The following is a 16,694-nucleotide window of genomic DNA, read 5'->3' on the forward strand; positions in this document are numbered from 1 at the left end:
CAGAGAAACCAAATTCAAAAAGATACATGCCCCCTAATGTTCATTGCAGCACTATTTACAATAGCCAGAACATGGAAGCAACCTAATCGTCCATCAACAGATGAATGGATAAAGAAGATGTGGCACATATATACAATGGAATATTACTCAGCCATAAAAAGGAATGAAATTGAGTTATAATTAGTGAGGTGGATGGACCTAGAGTCTGTTACACAGAGTGAAGTAAGTCAGAAATAGAAAAACAAATGCTGTATGCCAATACATATATGAGGGTGGGTTAAAAATTATCCATATTCGGGAAGTGAAATTTATTTAAATTTTATTTTAGAAAAAAACAAATACCTCAGTTTTTGACATAATCTTCTTGCTTTTCAGTACACTTTGTCCATCTGTTAACAAGCTTCCGTATTCCCACATTAAAAAAAAAAATGTTTTAGGCTGAGCTACAAGCCACGAATGCACTGCTGTCTTCACTTCTTTATCAGAAGTGAATCATCATTCTCATAGGGCTGCTTTCAGGGGACTAAACAGGTGAAAGTCTGCTGGAGCAAGATTAGGCCTATAGGGAGGATGCTTTAACACCTCAAAATGACATAATCCACTACAGACAGGTTTTGAAATGTTTGTGCGAGATTGGTACTGAAACAACTTATGGAAGAGCATAAACAGAAGCTTTTGGATATCTGCAAAAAAAATTTGGACTGATACTCTGAGGAAGGTGAAAGTTTCTTAAAGAGAATCATTGCTGGTGACAGAACATGGATTCATCACTATGAGCCTCAGAGTAAACGTCAGAGTATGGAATAGAAACATCCTCAATTGCCAACCAAGAAAAAGTTCAAAAGTCAACCACCAGCTGGAAAATTGATACTTACAGTTTTCTGGGATTCTCAAGGGCCAGTATTGGAACATTATCAGGAAAAAGCTTCAACAATCAATGGTGCTCATTACAGTGAGATGCTTATTGAAGAACTGAAGCCTAAACTTTGGATTAAATGCAGAGGACTGCTATCCAAGGGCGTTGTGATCTTGCATGACAATGCATGTCTGCACACTTCTTCCCATACTGTCCACACTCCGCAAAACTTCGTTTTGAGGTGCTAAAGCATCATTCCTGTAGTCCTGACCTTGCTCCATTGGACTTTCACCTCTTTGGTCCCCTGTAAGCAGCCCTATGAGGATGAAGATTCACTTCTGAGGAAGAAGTGAAGACAGCAGTGCATTCGTGGCTCTCAGCTCAACCTAAAATATTTTTTAATGAGGGAATATGAAGGCTTGTTGACAGACGGACAAAGTGTATTGAAAAGCAAGGATATTATGTCAAAAATTATGTATTTGTCTTTTCTAAAAGTTAACTAAAATAAATTCTACAGCCAGAGTACAGATAATTGTTCATTTACCCTCCTATATGGCATCTAAGAAAATGGTACTGATGAACCTAGTGGCAGGGCAAGGATAAATATACAGATGTAGAGAACGGACTTGAGGACACAGGGGGAAGGGGAAGCTAGAACAAAGTGAGAGAGTAGCATTGATATATATACACTACCAAATGTAAAATGTATGGCTAGTGGGAAGCTGCTGCATAGCACAGGGAGATAAACTCGATGCTTGGTGATGACCTAGAGAGGTGGTTATAGGAAGGGTGGAAGAGAGGCTCAAGGGGAGGGGATATGGGGATTTATATATAAATACAGCTGATTCACCTTGTTTTACAATGGAAACTGGCACAACATTGTAAAGCAATCATACTCCAATAAAGATCTGAATAAAAAAAAGAATAAAAAAAAATGGGCAGAAGACCTAAATAGACCTTTCTTCAAAGAAGACATACAGATGGTTGAGACAGATGAAAACATTGTCAACATCTCTAATTATTAAAGAAATGCATAATAGCTTTATTTTTAATAGCCAAAAGTTTGAAACTACTGATATGTCCATCCACAGGTCAATAGTTAAATAAACTGTGGTACATCCATACCATGGAATACGATGTAATGGAAACATACCGTCCCACTATTGTTTTAGTTGTGTAGATCTGATAATGACCTATCTTAGAAGTGTTATGCTTATTGTAATACTTTATTATACTCTGTTTTCATTTTTAATTTAGCATTAAGGAAATGCATTATTTTTATCATAACTTCCCCAACATCTTTATCCAGAGGCCTATTGCCACTTCTATCTTTAAAAATTTGGTCCTGTGAAAGGCAGGATTACATTTCTATCCTATTGATTTGGTTTAGTATATTCTTGGTTATCAAAATACTCATGGCTTTGGGAACTTGATTTGGTAAATATTCATGGTGTATCAAGAAGCATTATCAATACTGTGTGACCTCAATCACATTTAATAAACGTATGCTCAGTTGTGTGTAGACATACATAATGACTAGAACTCAAACTATACACTGCTTGTGATTATGAATGTTTTTGCATTGTTTCTTGTGTTTTTAATTTACAAAAATATACATATAAACTTTTAAAAATTGGAAAATAAATATTACTTAAAAAGTGCCATTCCCCCCCACCCACAGTCAAATAGGAGAAATATGCATATGAACAACTAAACTAAAATACAGGATAATATGTGTGTGTGAAGCTTCACATCTTTGTTAGTATCAGCTAGAGCCTTCACCCACTGGACAGCTCTGAATTTTAAGTAGCCAAGGGCTCAGGGCAATTGCCCTAATTCAGCACACCCAAGGTACTGCTGAATGTGGCTTTGACAGTTGAGGGTAAACATTGAATCAGTTTATCCTAATCCCCCATGTGTCGTGCCACGGCCTATAGAGCCTTTCTAAATGTGACACCCCATCCCCACCCCAGCGTCATGAATGTTACAACTACAGAAAAGAATCATGATGACAATTTACAAAATGATGGTATATTTGCCAAACAATTATTTCTTCTGCTTGGCATCACAGGTTGAAGAAGATCCAACCTGACTTTTGGAAACATAGTTATTAATGTAGCATTTAAACACTCAGTATTTGGCCTGTGCATGTAGCATTTCAATACTAAGTATCTGGCCTGTAAAGAAAGAAAGATAAACGTCTGTGTAAATGCAGTAGTGAGTAACCACTACTTTAAATTGAGTCTTACTAAGAAAGAATGCCTCTTTCAAGGGGTAATTATTTGTTGGTGTTTCTATGAAACAGTTTTTCCTAAAATTTACAAAATTCAATAAAGTAAAAATCCAATATGATTAGACATTAGAATAATTGGTAAGAGATCACAAAATCTTCATGTCACAAAAGAAATATGAAAGTTCAATTTTAGGCAAAATTTAAATAAAGGCAAAATACTAAATCATCAACACCTTCCAAAAATTAACATAAAATGGGAGACTGAATTATGTATTTAATCAAGACAACTTTAATTTAAAGATGTTAATTTTATCCAATAGAAACACATGATTTTATCCCCTTCTCATTCTAGTAAAATTCTAAATTATTTAATCAATTTTCTACATCTAAACTATTACATTATACTTTGTCATGTGAATATGTGATCTTAAATCCAAAATAAAAATTCTGTCATCTTTAACAATAACAAATACATAATTTGATGAAAGAGTTTGATGATACAACTTGTACTATAATTTCAAGGTTTTCTATTATATTTAATTTCAAATTTTGTAACTCTTTTAGGTACTTTGAAAAATAAATCCAGTATACACGTGTACATTTCAACTAAGTAGGAATATCCTATCACTATTCTCTGAACATCTGCTCACTATAATGCATGTTTACATATTAATGTGCAGTACAAATTTGTAAATATGAACATATGAAACTTTGAAAGGAAATGATATTAGTCTTTTTCCTTTTAATATTTTATTGAAACAGCATGTCAAAATTGACCAGTACCACACATGTAAATAGTTTTAATACTGGATATGTTTCAAATGTTCTATATATTTATTTGTTCTATGTTGACATCCAAACCATGTTTATTTGCACAGTTTTAATACAAAAAGATCATTTAATTGCAGACCAAACCTAAGAAGATTAAATGTATATGAAGGCACCTTTATCAAAGCAACAGCCACCAATGCATTTGGTTTGTTTAAAACTGCTCTAATAAACATATTAAATTCCAGTGAACTTAACTGTGAACTGTTGCTGTATGCTAGGATATTATTGTTATTTTGACTGTGTAAAGATTTTTCTTATCTCTAAATTGGAGTAAAAACACTGTACTTCCACCCTGTCAATTCAATTCACAAAATACAGTACATGCAAGTAGACATTTCTAAGTATATTTAAATCTGCCTTTCCACACAAGTATATATAATTAAAAGTATAAGTATTCAATGATTAGATGTTCTTCATAGCATCTTTTTTTTGAGAAGAGGAGGGAGAAAAAGCAACATAGTATAAATTATTTTAAAACAAAACTAAAACCCCACTAGTTATGTAAATTACAGTGTGACATCTGGAATTTATCAAATTGCATATTCAAATAAGGAAAAGATTTATTATTGAGGTTTATTAAAGGGATAACAACTGTATATTGCCCTACTATATACATGGACATATAGCACTATTGTCTCAAAGCATCTAGATTTGTCATCAGAATATTTGTAGATTTTTGTAAAATATATTTTATGTATTTGTACAAAATACTTATTTCAATCACGTTTTGACTTAGCATTCATCAGCAACAGTTAAAAGATACATGTTACCAGCTTTATGTGCACCATGAATGTGCACACTATAAATGATTAGGATAATGAGAGGGAAATCTTCCATAATGTCCAATAAAGATGCATGTCTTTATTCATTGTTGCCACTTTTTCAAGTTGTCATCACATGCAACTCTGATCATTCAAAGACTGATTCACTGATTCATCACTTACTAATTCTAATTGTTCATTTTTTTCATGCCATAGACACACTTCAACCTCACAAAAGAATGAAGTCATGTCTACTCCTAGACTGTATGTATAAGCCATGCCTAAGAGCAGTAAAATATCATGAATATCTAGCTTTATAGCTTGAAGAAAAATATAACTCTTCATTTTTGTAATACAGAGGAGCAATGTTATTAATGTTTGAAGATTCTAATATTATGCACTCTAGAATTATGTATTAGACTTTAAAATGTAATGTCCAAAGGGCATAGCCCCTCTGTTTAATGAAACAAACAACAGTTTTGATGTTCTTAAGTTTGTTACTTAAAGTTATATTTTGGTGATTAAAATGTAATGAATAGAGGATTTATCCACTTAGCCATATATTCTGCAAACAGGATCAAACTTGAATTCAAACCCTTGATTTCATCTTGACTGATGTTTCCACAAAGTAGAACCTTCCTGACATGGGATTCTGACTATAGGACTCAGCTTGACTGGAGGTTATGCAAAGATAAATCAACATTCACTTATTTCCTGACTCCATGTACAAATTTTACAGAGTTGATGAAAAGTTTATTTTCTCTAGATTTATTTGGGGTAAGTCATATAACAAGGTCAGGTTAAGAATCAGATTTTATAAATCTAGATAACTGAATTCAAATGCTTTCTTTAAAATGAGATGAAGGGGTGGATGTATATGTATGGTCAAACCAAATGGAAATAGCAGTTTTAATTTTTAGACTTGGGAATCTACTAAAATGTATTATTTGGCCACTTTTATTTGCTAATTATTTCATACCTTATCTAACTAGAGTGGCTTTAGATTTTTGTAGGTTTTTAAAGCAAACAATGTTTAGTTGACGCAGTTGAAATTAATATATTTCCATAGTATTTTGTTTTTTATTCCATAATCATAGCCTCAATTTACCAAGTTACTCAAGTTTTGCACCATTCTATTGGGTAGTAAGAATTTATTTAGTATAAAATAGTAAGGTCACTAAATACTAATTGTGCATGAATTAGAGCTGTTAGCAGTTTCCTTTAGATGAGTAACTTGCTCAGAAAATAGGGGATTGCTTACTGAATTTCTTAAGGTCTCTTCCAAGTCTAATTTTCTATAAAGGTCTTCCCTTGGTTACTTCTTCAATTAAAAGCATGAAATGACAATTTATGAATATTATATAAAAACAGCTTAAAATAGATGTCTAGATTCTAGCCTTTAAATTTTTGCCCCTTAATATAAATCACCTTTACCTATATAGTTCTTTATTATCAATTTTACACGGATTATATACAGAAAATTTATAAGTATGGCATATATGTACTTGAGCAGCTACAAAATTAATGCCTCCTCGTAAATAATCATTAAAAAGTAACCCAGAGATTTTCTGGATTTTGCAACTAAAAAGTTTATGTTGTTAGTTGCTAAGCATCTTCCATGCAAGCCATCAGAATGTTTCATTATAATCTGATGTGAGAGTTTCTGCTTTAAAAAATCATAATTTATTTTAGTGGTAAAAGTTAGCCTACAGCTTTCTTGTTCAGAGTAGACAGAAATAAAGTGTACTTGCTACTGTAATCATTGATTTGATAAACTTGGGTAGTACAGGTTTTCTGCCTCAAAGACTCATAACACATACCTAATTAGTCTGGGCCACAAATAATATTTCATCTTGACGAGAATACTCAGTTTGAATGTAACTATGTGCTATTCTATCACTAAGCCCAGAAGTGAAGAGACATATCATTTTAATGCATATATAAGAAGGTACATTTATAAGGTATATTTGAGAGGAAAAATCGTTTTGAGCAAAATAAATAATAATGACATGCTCTCCCTAATACGTGTTGGAAAAGTTTTTAAAAAGCAGTTTATCAGTGTGGTTAGCTTGTCCAGTCATACCGAAGGGTCTTGGCTTAATAAACTGCAGAGCTAGTAGCCTCAAAATTAAAATACAATTCATCTTAAGGATAATAGAGGTTATACATAGGTTATACTTAAGTCTTTTCAGAAATTTAGGACCAGGTGAAAGGAAACTTTTCAACTTCATAGATTAAATAAAGTCTCATTTATGCAACTTTTGTCTAATTTATCATGATTGACGCAGAGGAGTGAAATTAAATTGTGCCATTGTAATGATATTTTTGTATTTATGGATTCAAATATATTCTCTCCCTTCATATAAAGACTTCTTAGCCTTTTTGGAGAGCTACAACAATTTGTTTTTGTAAACTGTGTATATAAAATACCAAGTATGTTAAAGGACTAAGTAAACAAGCATCATCTGAGAATTATCCAAAAGATATGAGAATAAAAGATCAAATTTATCTAGAATATTTTGCTTTTCATTTAATCTTTGTGTTCCTTCAGGATGAAATGGGCCTTAGGCTGCACATATTAATATTAGAATGTTGACATTCTTATTTGTATCTTAAAATTGAGATTAGTAGTTCCTTCAAAAGCAGAAGATAAAAGTATAAAGCAAATGAACAATGAAGATTTCTTCTACAGTTACTAGATAGATAATTACAATGAAGCCAATATTCATAGATAAAACTGAAATTGTTTCACTACTTTCACAGGAATTAAATCCACAGTTTGGTCATTGTCAATATGTAAGAGGCAGTTGACATGGTAAACAGGCTCCATTATTATTAGAGACTTTGTCACCTGAAGTCATTTTTCACTGGTAGTCTACCTCATCAAACAATATTTATTGAGTATCTTACTTTGAGACCTAAGGCTACTGTTATTAGCCTTCTTAGGAACATATCATAAGATACTTTAAATGCATAATGGAGGAATAGCCTCTGAAATGAAACTTTTAAAGCCTATTAGCTCTTGACCATTTTTGGCTACAAACAAAGAAAATACATGCTTACATGTAATTGTTTTAGGAATGTGACTATTCCACTAAAGGCAATTGTTAATTTTTGGATACCAACGAGCATGATTGCATTTGCCTTCTATAAAAGAAACTTGACTGTTGACATTCACTTTGAGATGGTTGGCAGCATTTACCAGTCTAGATGGCATAGAGAAGCTGTACCTATAAAAGCCATGGGAAGGTTGGAAAGAGCAACCGATTGCTTCTGAGGCAATGGGGTTTGGTGATAAAATATTTCCAGGTGCCTGTAATCCATACAACATTTGATTGGAAGAATTATGTGTTTGTTGACACTGTCCATTGAAGTCTTCAGATGAACCATTTTTTGAAATAACGACCCCCAAGGAAGATAACATGGGAACTTCCATCATGAGTGGGGCTAAAGACTGAGAACTGTTGCTGCTTACTAGCCTTTCAGGAGCAGGCAAGACAAGAGGCTGATGTCGCCAAAAATTAGTTGGGCAAATCTTGTAGCAAAGGGGCAGGTTGATATTGTGTAGGTACACCTCTGGACAGGGCATTCCAAAGGAGCTTGTAGGTATGTGAAACGATGGAGGGGAGCAAGGTGGAGAAAGTAAAGAGTTCAAAGGAGAGGGAGCCCCTCCACTAGAGGTCGCTGGTGATGAGCCATTGCTTCCACCTGTGAATGAAAATTCAGTGAATGAACAATGAACTGAATGTTCCTACTCGATCAGTAATCATGTCCATAACTATCCCTGCTTCATTCTTAGGTTAGCTTTCCTTGCAAGTTCACAGTTATTTTAACTCCTTTGGAAAAGAACATTCCTTTTTGACCAAAGTTAAATATGGTATCTCTACTACTACCACTACTACTTTTTAGCATTATTGTTATGTATCATTGAGCATGCACTATGTTCTAGAACTATGCCAGGCACCTAAACAACATTTATTCAATGAATTACAAAAGAAGCCCAATTAAATATGATCCAGAGCCAATTATATCTTACAAGTAAAAGCTGGGGTTTTTTTAACCTTAAAAAATTACTAAAATAAGCACTTGATGAAACTGAACAAATTGGTTGTTTGAGATTCTATAGAAAGCTTCAGTCTGATTAAAAAAATCAGTGCATATGAAAGTAATCTTTACAAATTAAAATAATACACTTAAATATATTAGTTTTTTTTTTCTTATATGAAAATCACAGATGGGGAAAGTTCCATGGTGCACTATATCAAGAGTTTCAGTTTTGCAGGTTAAAAACACCAAGATGAAAATGAAAGTGTTCATATCAATGCTGTCAGGTGAGCTTCTACGGTTGCCTAGCATCTACTAAAACTAGGGATAAATATAAGTTCCGGGAAAATCTAGACTCTACACCTTATATTTGTAAGTATTTAACTTTTTAAAAAATTGGTTATTGTCTAAACTTGATTAAGATTTTGTGGGGTTTTATTAGGTGCTACTGTTTTTCTTAACTATTTTTATATTATAGACATAGCCTAATCCTTTATCAACAGGATAGCAAATACCTTCCATAATTAAACACCCAAAAGTTATTTTAAAAAACTGGTACCCCTTTTCTTTGTAATTCGAGAGCATTCTGGACATTTTAAATAATTCAGAAAACTATGCATTTTAAATTGTCAATTAATGATCATCTTTAGCTTCTTTTAAAAATTGGTGCACTTTGTGTTGACTTGGATATGTTAAAAGCATGCTGCCTAGATGCTATTAAAGTGATACAATCAAATAAGTTCATATTTTTCTATTCAACTCTCTAAACCAAATTAATATAGTCAATTCACTGAAATATTTCACTAAATGATTAGACTTGATCTCTTCACATTTCAATTAGTTGTTATGGTATCATGTAAAATTCAACCTAACTATAATGTGACTGTAAACTTCAATTTAAAGGCAAACAACTTTAATGGAGTAAAGACAAAAGGGTAAAATAATGCCATATTGCTCACGAATAAAGACTTTTCTCTTTATCATTAAATATCAGAGTAAATGAAGGTGTGAATTCTTCTACCAGAAAGTCTTCATTGTCAAATTATTATTTAGTCATGTAATGTACTACCTGAAAACAAATACCTTGCAAATATTTTAAATGCTTATGGCAATTAACTGTCATGGCTTAGCACTGTTTTCAACATTTATTTCCCCTACTCACAACAAAAGGAAAATTAGAGCGAAGTGATGATGACATTTAATGGAAGTCATTTTTATCATGTGCTGAAAATTTCTCATAAAACATAAAATATTTATTTCAATATCTAGCATGTTTGCAAATAAGACCACTAGTGCAGCACAAGCAGATCCTAAAGAATATGAGATAGTGAGGTGCTGAAGAATCCAGGTGATTTCTATAGCTCTCAGGATATATGATAACTCAAGAAGACAAAATTCAGTAAATCCACCATTACCATGTTTATGCTCTTTTCCTTTTTGCCAGTTACTGCCCTCCCTTTTTGCTTCTTACTTCCCCATCAGGATAAATATACACCTACTTGCTTTTAAACACACATTTTCTAGCATGAACTTATCCTCTTGTGTACTATTTGTACAGAGGTTCTGGCTGTTGTTATTTCATTAACATTTAAAAATAAAAATTAATAAAACTTTTCTTACTTTGTGTGTCTGCACCAAAAGATTTAATATCCAAAGTGAGAGAAGGCCTCCATGGGTAAGTCTCTAAAAGCCCATCCAATACACCCCTGAAAAAGAGATTCAACCTTTAGCAAGTCCAGAATGCAATTCCTGAAAATAATAATTTGTGTAAACTTTTGAGTTATTTTGTTATAGTTTTTAGGAGTGAATATCTGAAATATTTTTCTTTTATAGCTAGACTTCTGAATAAAATTCCCAGTGATTATTCCCTGGATAAAAACCCACAAATCTAGAATAAGCAATATGTTAAAAGTGGGTTAGGGAGGAAGTGCGAGGAAACAAGATTTTGGAGACAAAATGTCTACGTTCCTTTCTTACTACCTATTACTCACAAAATTTAGGGAATCAGTCTCTGAGCCACAGTTTAGCTATAATACTTGTGAAAAGGGCTATATAAATATCAAATGTGACTGTTATATTGCTTACCTGTTTCTTCCGGGATCTCTAAATCCTTTAGCAAAAGGATTCCTGTCTATTTTCAGTTTGGTAATCTATTGATTCAAAAGAGAAGGAAAGATAGATAGTCAGTGCCCTCAGTAAAAACACTGTCACTGTTGCTTTTAATGGTTACAACCACAAAACTTTTCAACATGTAATATGGCATGTCAAATAAACGTAAGCATATTAAGTCAAATTTGGAATGTTTATTTCCTTTCTCTCCTGGCACTCTTTATTCTGCTCTCCTTTCTATCCTTTCTAACACAATTCATAATCAAACTTGCCTTGATGACAATGCAATAAGACTATGAATTTCTTTTTAATTGTGGAAAATTCAATTCATATAGTACAGCTTCACTCTGTCCCTAAAGTTTCTCTGCATCCATCTCTGCTTGCCTGCTACCTAGTTGGCTTTACCTGTTGGTTTTGGTAAGCTGTCACTGTGGTGAACTCTGTTTCTTTAAAGGAGAATGTTTTAACCCCTTCAGCAGGCAGGGACTGAATCCGAGACATGTCAACCCTGCTGTCCTGCTTCATCACGTGTACACGGGGCCTGTACTTGTGCATGGACTGCAGAATGATCTGGAGGAGAAATCAATCATCAAATGCTGCCTAGTAATTGTTTTCCCCTTCCCCACACTGGCACCCCCAACTTTCCCACACAAAAGTGAAGCTAAACCAGAAAGTCTAGGCTAGTCACACACAAGGACTTTTCTGTGCCCTTTGACCCTGGACAGAGGCCCTTAGGCATAAGGGGTTTCAGGAGTGGGGCACCACAGTGGCCCCAGGCAGCAGTGATCCCATTTCCAGTTGGGGTCCTTTCCTGCTTCCAAATGTGAGTGGCCATGTGATGTTCCCAAGTGTTATTGGGATCTGACTGCCTGCCATAAGATCCCTGGGCTTACGTAACTGATGGGAAACCATCGGACATCACCCATTTCCTAATCCCAGGAGCATCCTTCTGCCTTTTGTGGCTGGCACAGTGCCAGGCCAGGCAGGGCAGAGGCGAGGTGTATCTGGGAAGAAGTTTCAAGATCTAGGTGACATGAAAAGGCCTTCCACAGGGGCAGGTTGTGGAGAAGATTTCCACCATACTATGCCACACAGAAGATAATCAGAATCCACAGTAATTGCCAGGGAGGCTGAAGTGCCAGAGAGCTCAGGGAAGCATTCCCTTTCACTCTCCCAGACCAGGCATCCTGGCTTAAACAAGTCTCATTTGGTCCTCAAACTCCTTTCACTCACCATCCCCAACCCCCAGCACTCTAAGATGCCAAATAAAAGTCACAAGAGCTACCTTGGCCACTGGCCTAGAACTTGGACAATTCTTAGAGACCACAACTAGCACATCTGGGAGACACACACTTGGCTTCTCCAGGGCGACCCTCTGGCTGACGCCTTGGTATCCCCCTTCCCCCCCCCGCACCCGGGACAAAGGACTGCGCACACTTACATGGCCTTTGTCGTCCATCTCATTGTTGGTGAGTTTCACGCGATCGAAGCTGATGATCTGTCGCATCCATGTCTCTCCCGAACAAGGCGAGTCCGGGTGAACATAGAACCTGGGAGTGATGCATGAGTGGTCTGTATTCCCTGCTACCATCCACTGCGAACTGTGATACACGTACCTGAAAATGTGCGGAGTGTGGTTTTAGGCGAAGCAGGCTGAAAACAGGAGCAGGAGCTGCCACGATCTGGTCCTAAACGCCTCGACCAAGGTTGGCCTGCTAATCTCAAAGGAAACTAGTAAAAGATACAATTTGATTTCCAAGAGCGTCCAGGGATAGAGAGCAAACTGTAAATAAGCATATGTCATTAAGATGTTAAAATGCAGTGAAGTGCCAGGACAAGTATAATGTCATGGGATTTTGGAGTCTGGTTTGTATTTCCTCACAGAAACCACAACAAAAATTCATCTAACCCATTTTACTGAACAGAAACACCCGAAAAATCCTCCTGTTCCAGAAGCGTCAGGGAAGAAGCAGAGGGATGAGGAAAAGTGCCTGTGCAGCCCAGCCCCACCAGACCAGTAGTCTTGAAAGCTCTTTTGTCCGCAATGCTTTATATCAGAATACCGGCAAGGAACTCTGCCCGCTTAGGCCTCAGGGCTGATTTTCGCATTGTCTCCTATCTCAACCTCTCAGTTATGCACCGAATTCCCAAACCAGCTCAAACGTGATAAGCAGCTTGTTCTGCTATTTCCCCGCTATGGCTATGGCCCCAAGCAGGCTCTTGAGCCCAGTGTTTTTGTTTTTGTTTTTGTTTTTGTTTTCCCCTCACTCCAGGCACTGGGGGCACTGGGCTTGATTCAGGCTGTTTCCTAGAAAGGATAGTCGAACAGTCACAGGCTGAGTGCAGAGGGCTGCAGCCCAACCCCCTTACCCCTGAGATAAAGCGTTGGCCCACCTGAGCTTCTGGGCTGCTGTCAAAGAAGGGTCTCTTAACTTAGATCAGTTTGGCCACTTTTAGCCTGCTTTAAGTAGACAGCTTACATCAAGAGAAAGGTTACTTGTATTCTCTGGGACCTGGCCTCCACTTCAGGGGAGAAGCTAAGGAAGGAAGAGAAAATAGACCTAGGCTAGATAACTGCTAGACTAGCTTTGGATGGCAAATCAGGGCATTGGTCAAGGACTCTGCTGCCAAAGTAGCACAGCTCAGAGCCCAGTAGGGCCCCAGAAGCCCAGACATTTCTCCCCAGATTCCTTTAAACAGCTTCCCTCCCAGCTGCCTGAGCCCACACCCTCTGCAGTTTGCAGAGCCAAGGCAAGAGTAGCGGGTAGGCAAGAGGTTTGGGGTACACTGAATCACCAATTAGAATTGGCGTTGCAGGAGTGAGAGGAAAGAAGAACAAGCCTGCTTTTCTCTCAGTCTGAACTCCCTGAAGTCCAGTTTGAGGGAGCAACTCTCAAAGCCCACAGGAGAGCAATTCCCCCTACCATGGTAGAGTTTTCAAAACACCTCTCTCAGGTTTCATAGATCTGAATACCCATTCCCAGCCTGTGGTACCCTCCTTTGGGCCTGGTTACCTATAGCGTTTGGAATCCACTGGCACCACATCGATGGCCACATAGTACTGTTTCCCTGGATCCAGTCCTTTTACCTTGACTCGAACAGAGGGGAACATCCTCCTGTGGGAGAGAAAATAGCGACTGACCTGTGCGCTATTAGAAATATTTGGAGCAGGGCGGAGTTGGGGACAAATGAAAAGTGAAGGAATTCACAAACTCTTCTTATTCTAGACAGGTTCAATAAATGAGATTCACTACATGAGGAAAGATTGTTGGTTATATGTTTGATTGAACAAACTCAGGATTTCTGAGTGGAGCAGAATATCCTTACCAAGAGGCTCTGTTCACCCCATTTCCCACCACCACCATAATAAAAAGCTATAGAAAAAAAAGTAGGAGAGAAAAAGCTGTGCCGCTTCCCTGAGTTTTCAGTGGTACTTTCTGTGAGGTAGATTTGGGAAAACTGAAATTAGGAAGATTCACACACAAATAAATTACCCAGCTGATGTGAAGAAGCTGCCCCACAGGAAAAGGTGGAAGAGGGAAAGACACACCTCAAATTGACCTGGTCTCAGGACAGTGGGCTGGGGATTTGCTAGATGGGATATTGTCCATTGATAACTGTGAGGCTTTAACAGAAAGGCCTGGCCATAGCTTAAGATGTGGGGGTGGCATCTGGCACCTGCCTTGGCAGGTCTAATTTTTTTCATATACTACACAGGCAGGAGCTGGGAGAATGATTTCTTGGAATCAGGGTGCACAGAAAAGAAAGGCTGAGACACTAACATGAGACAGGCAAGGCCTAGTCTGGTGCATTGAGAGGCAGTAGCTTCCTAATACCTGTCTGGGGTGGGGATATAGGGAGAAGGGTACCAGAGCATAAAACTGGAGGCACCCATCTTATGAGAGCAGAACATTAAGTGCCTACTGTGTGAAGCCCTTGAATAGCTTGGGCAAAGACGAACCTGCCCGCCTTGGTAATGATCATCTCAGTCCCAATGTCATGAAATCTCTTCCACAGCTCGGATCCTTGAAGCTCCACTTGGATAGCATCTTTCTCTTCCAGACTGCCGAAGCTGTTGCAATCTCCGCTGCCGCCTCCACAGCCTGAGAAGGTAGTTGCTAAAGGCTCTGTCTTCCGTCGCTTTTCTGCTGGACACAGAGACGCTGAGAGTTTGAGAGAGCCTCGCAGTTCGCGAGCCCCCTTCTCGCTGATGCTTGTCTCAGAACTGAGCGACCTTGTCTCTTCCCTGGGAACATTGGCAGCTGATCTGCAAATTCCCCTCAACACCCACTGTGGCCCCCTGATGGAGAGAAAGAGGCCCAGGTCGCTCCCTGTCAAATGCATGACCCGTCTTTAGATTTGCCCATCCTTATCTCTCTCGGAGACTTTTGGTCCCTGATGCTGAATCCCCTCGGGATCTGGGTCCGTGCCTTGCTTGCTACCCTGAAAAACAGCCACCCTCTGGCTCTGCGGGCGTCGGGGAGGTTGGAGAATCTCACTTAGCAAATCTGTGGGGAGGCCCCCCCCCCCCGCCCCTTTCACCGCAAATGAACCACAATAGTACAGGCTGAACTTGGAGGCTCTGAAACTTGCCCCTACAGCCAGATGGCTGAGGTGTCTCCGCTGCCCCGAACACGTTCAACGGCTGGGCCAAGACATCCTTTGATAGGGCTAGCCGCCCTGTAGCAGCTTCGCGGCGCCAGTCAGAGACTTTCAGATCCAGCAAGCCGAAATAGCCGGCGCAGGAATTTGGGCCGCGGTAGAGGTACTTACCACGCTGCTCGATCTTCCTCCCTCCGGCGCTGCTCCTTCTCTCCTCCTCGGCCTCTCCACCCTCTTTCTCAAGCAGCTCAAGTTGCACCTCCTCTCTTGTGTCTCGCAGTTTTCTTTTGCTGGGTCTCCCCACCAAGGCTTCCACCGAGAAGGCATGCGCCCGAGAGCTCAGAGCCATCCCTGGAGAGGGTGAAGTGAACTTACTCTGCAAAGTTTCAACCTGAGCTGGGTTAGGGAGGGAGAGAGAGGGAGGGCGCAGAGGACAGGCAAAGGAGGGAAAGCGGGAAAATCAGAAAAAAATTGAGAACTCAGAAAAACAATTTCTAAATCTATATTCGGGGGGGAAAATGGGTGTTTGTAATTTTTATATACACTTATAGATTTTCTTTGAATAGACAGAATGAAAGGAGAAAATTAAACTGGAGGTAGAGTCCTCTAGAGTCTAGTCCCCTTTCCCTTTTCGGTCTTCTCCCTCCCAGTGGACATATGAGGACCATCAGTCCTCAAATCATTGATTCCTGAACCTAGCAGAGCTCAGAGATTGGCAAGCGCGGCCCTTTTAGGGAGCAGACCTGCCCCTAATGGCGGCTCAGGTCTCTGGGATTGGGAGATACTGTTGCATGGATTGAGTGAATACCCGGCTGTTCATAGCCTCCACTGTTTGTTTTGGAAACTGTTAGAAACATAAAAAAACACCGTGACACTTTAAGTCTGACAGGGAGGGGCAGTGGGAGTGGGGGGATACAAAGGGGTTGGAGCTTGACTGGAAAGGGGCTCAATATAGTCTAGTAGGGAGGAGGGATACACAAACTTGCTGTTTTACATTAAATTGTGAAACTGAAAGACCTGAAGTAATTGCCCATGAGGGGCCACTTTTCCAACAAAAGTGAAAATACTATTTAACCAAATTCAGAGAAGTGTATAGAGATTTTTTGCTCTTAAGTGAGTACACTGGGGAAACAAAGAGCAACACAAGCTTTCTGCGCCTGTTTGTTCTGCAGTCTGGATCTCAAACTAGGTGGATCCTGTGCTTGTCTGACCTCCCTATCCAAGTCTGAAGGTAAGAGCCAGTGCAGGCAGGAGGCTC

The 16,694-nt window shown here is 38.4% G+C and overlaps 1 protein-coding gene across 1 annotated transcript; it reads right to left on the reverse strand.

Annotated features, from left to right (window-relative positions):
• Window positions 1–7,775: 7,775 nt before the first annotated feature.
• On the reverse strand, window positions 7,776–15,785 carry TBX22 (T-box transcription factor 22). Its single transcript, XM_057719159.1, has 8 exons — window positions 15,608–15,785; window positions 14,796–14,979; window positions 13,849–13,950; window positions 12,276–12,450; window positions 11,240–11,404; window positions 10,811–10,875; window positions 10,346–10,431; window positions 7,776–8,389 (listed from the first exon to the last, which is right to left on the reverse strand). The coding sequence occupies exons 1-8, from the start codon at window positions 15,783–15,785 to the stop codon at window positions 7,776–7,778; spliced, it is 1,569 nt and encodes a 522-aa protein (XP_057575142.1).
• Between the last annotated feature and the right edge of the window lie 909 nt (window positions 15,786–16,694).

Source organism: Hippopotamus amphibius, chromosome X, assembly GCF_030028045.1.
Source record: "Hippopotamus amphibius kiboko isolate mHipAmp2 chromosome X, mHipAmp2.hap2, whole genome shotgun sequence".
NCBI classification, from domain to species: Eukaryota; Metazoa; Chordata; class Mammalia; order Artiodactyla; family Hippopotamidae; genus Hippopotamus; species Hippopotamus amphibius.

Bases quoted from the DNA above. Each gene is read 5' to 3' on its own strand.
- TBX22 (XM_057719159.1), bottom strand. From the start codon at position 15,785: ATGGCTCTGAGCTCTCGGGCGCATGCCTTCTCGGTGGAAGCCTTGGTG. The intron at 12,451-13,848 runs GTAACCAGGCCC...GCACATTTTCAG, and splicing joins GTGGATTCCAAACGCTATAG to GTACGTGTATCACAGTTCGC. The intron at 10,876-11,239 runs GTAAAGCCAACT...TTGAATCAATAG, and splicing joins CAGCTTACCAAAACCAACAG to ATTACCAAACTGAAAATAGA.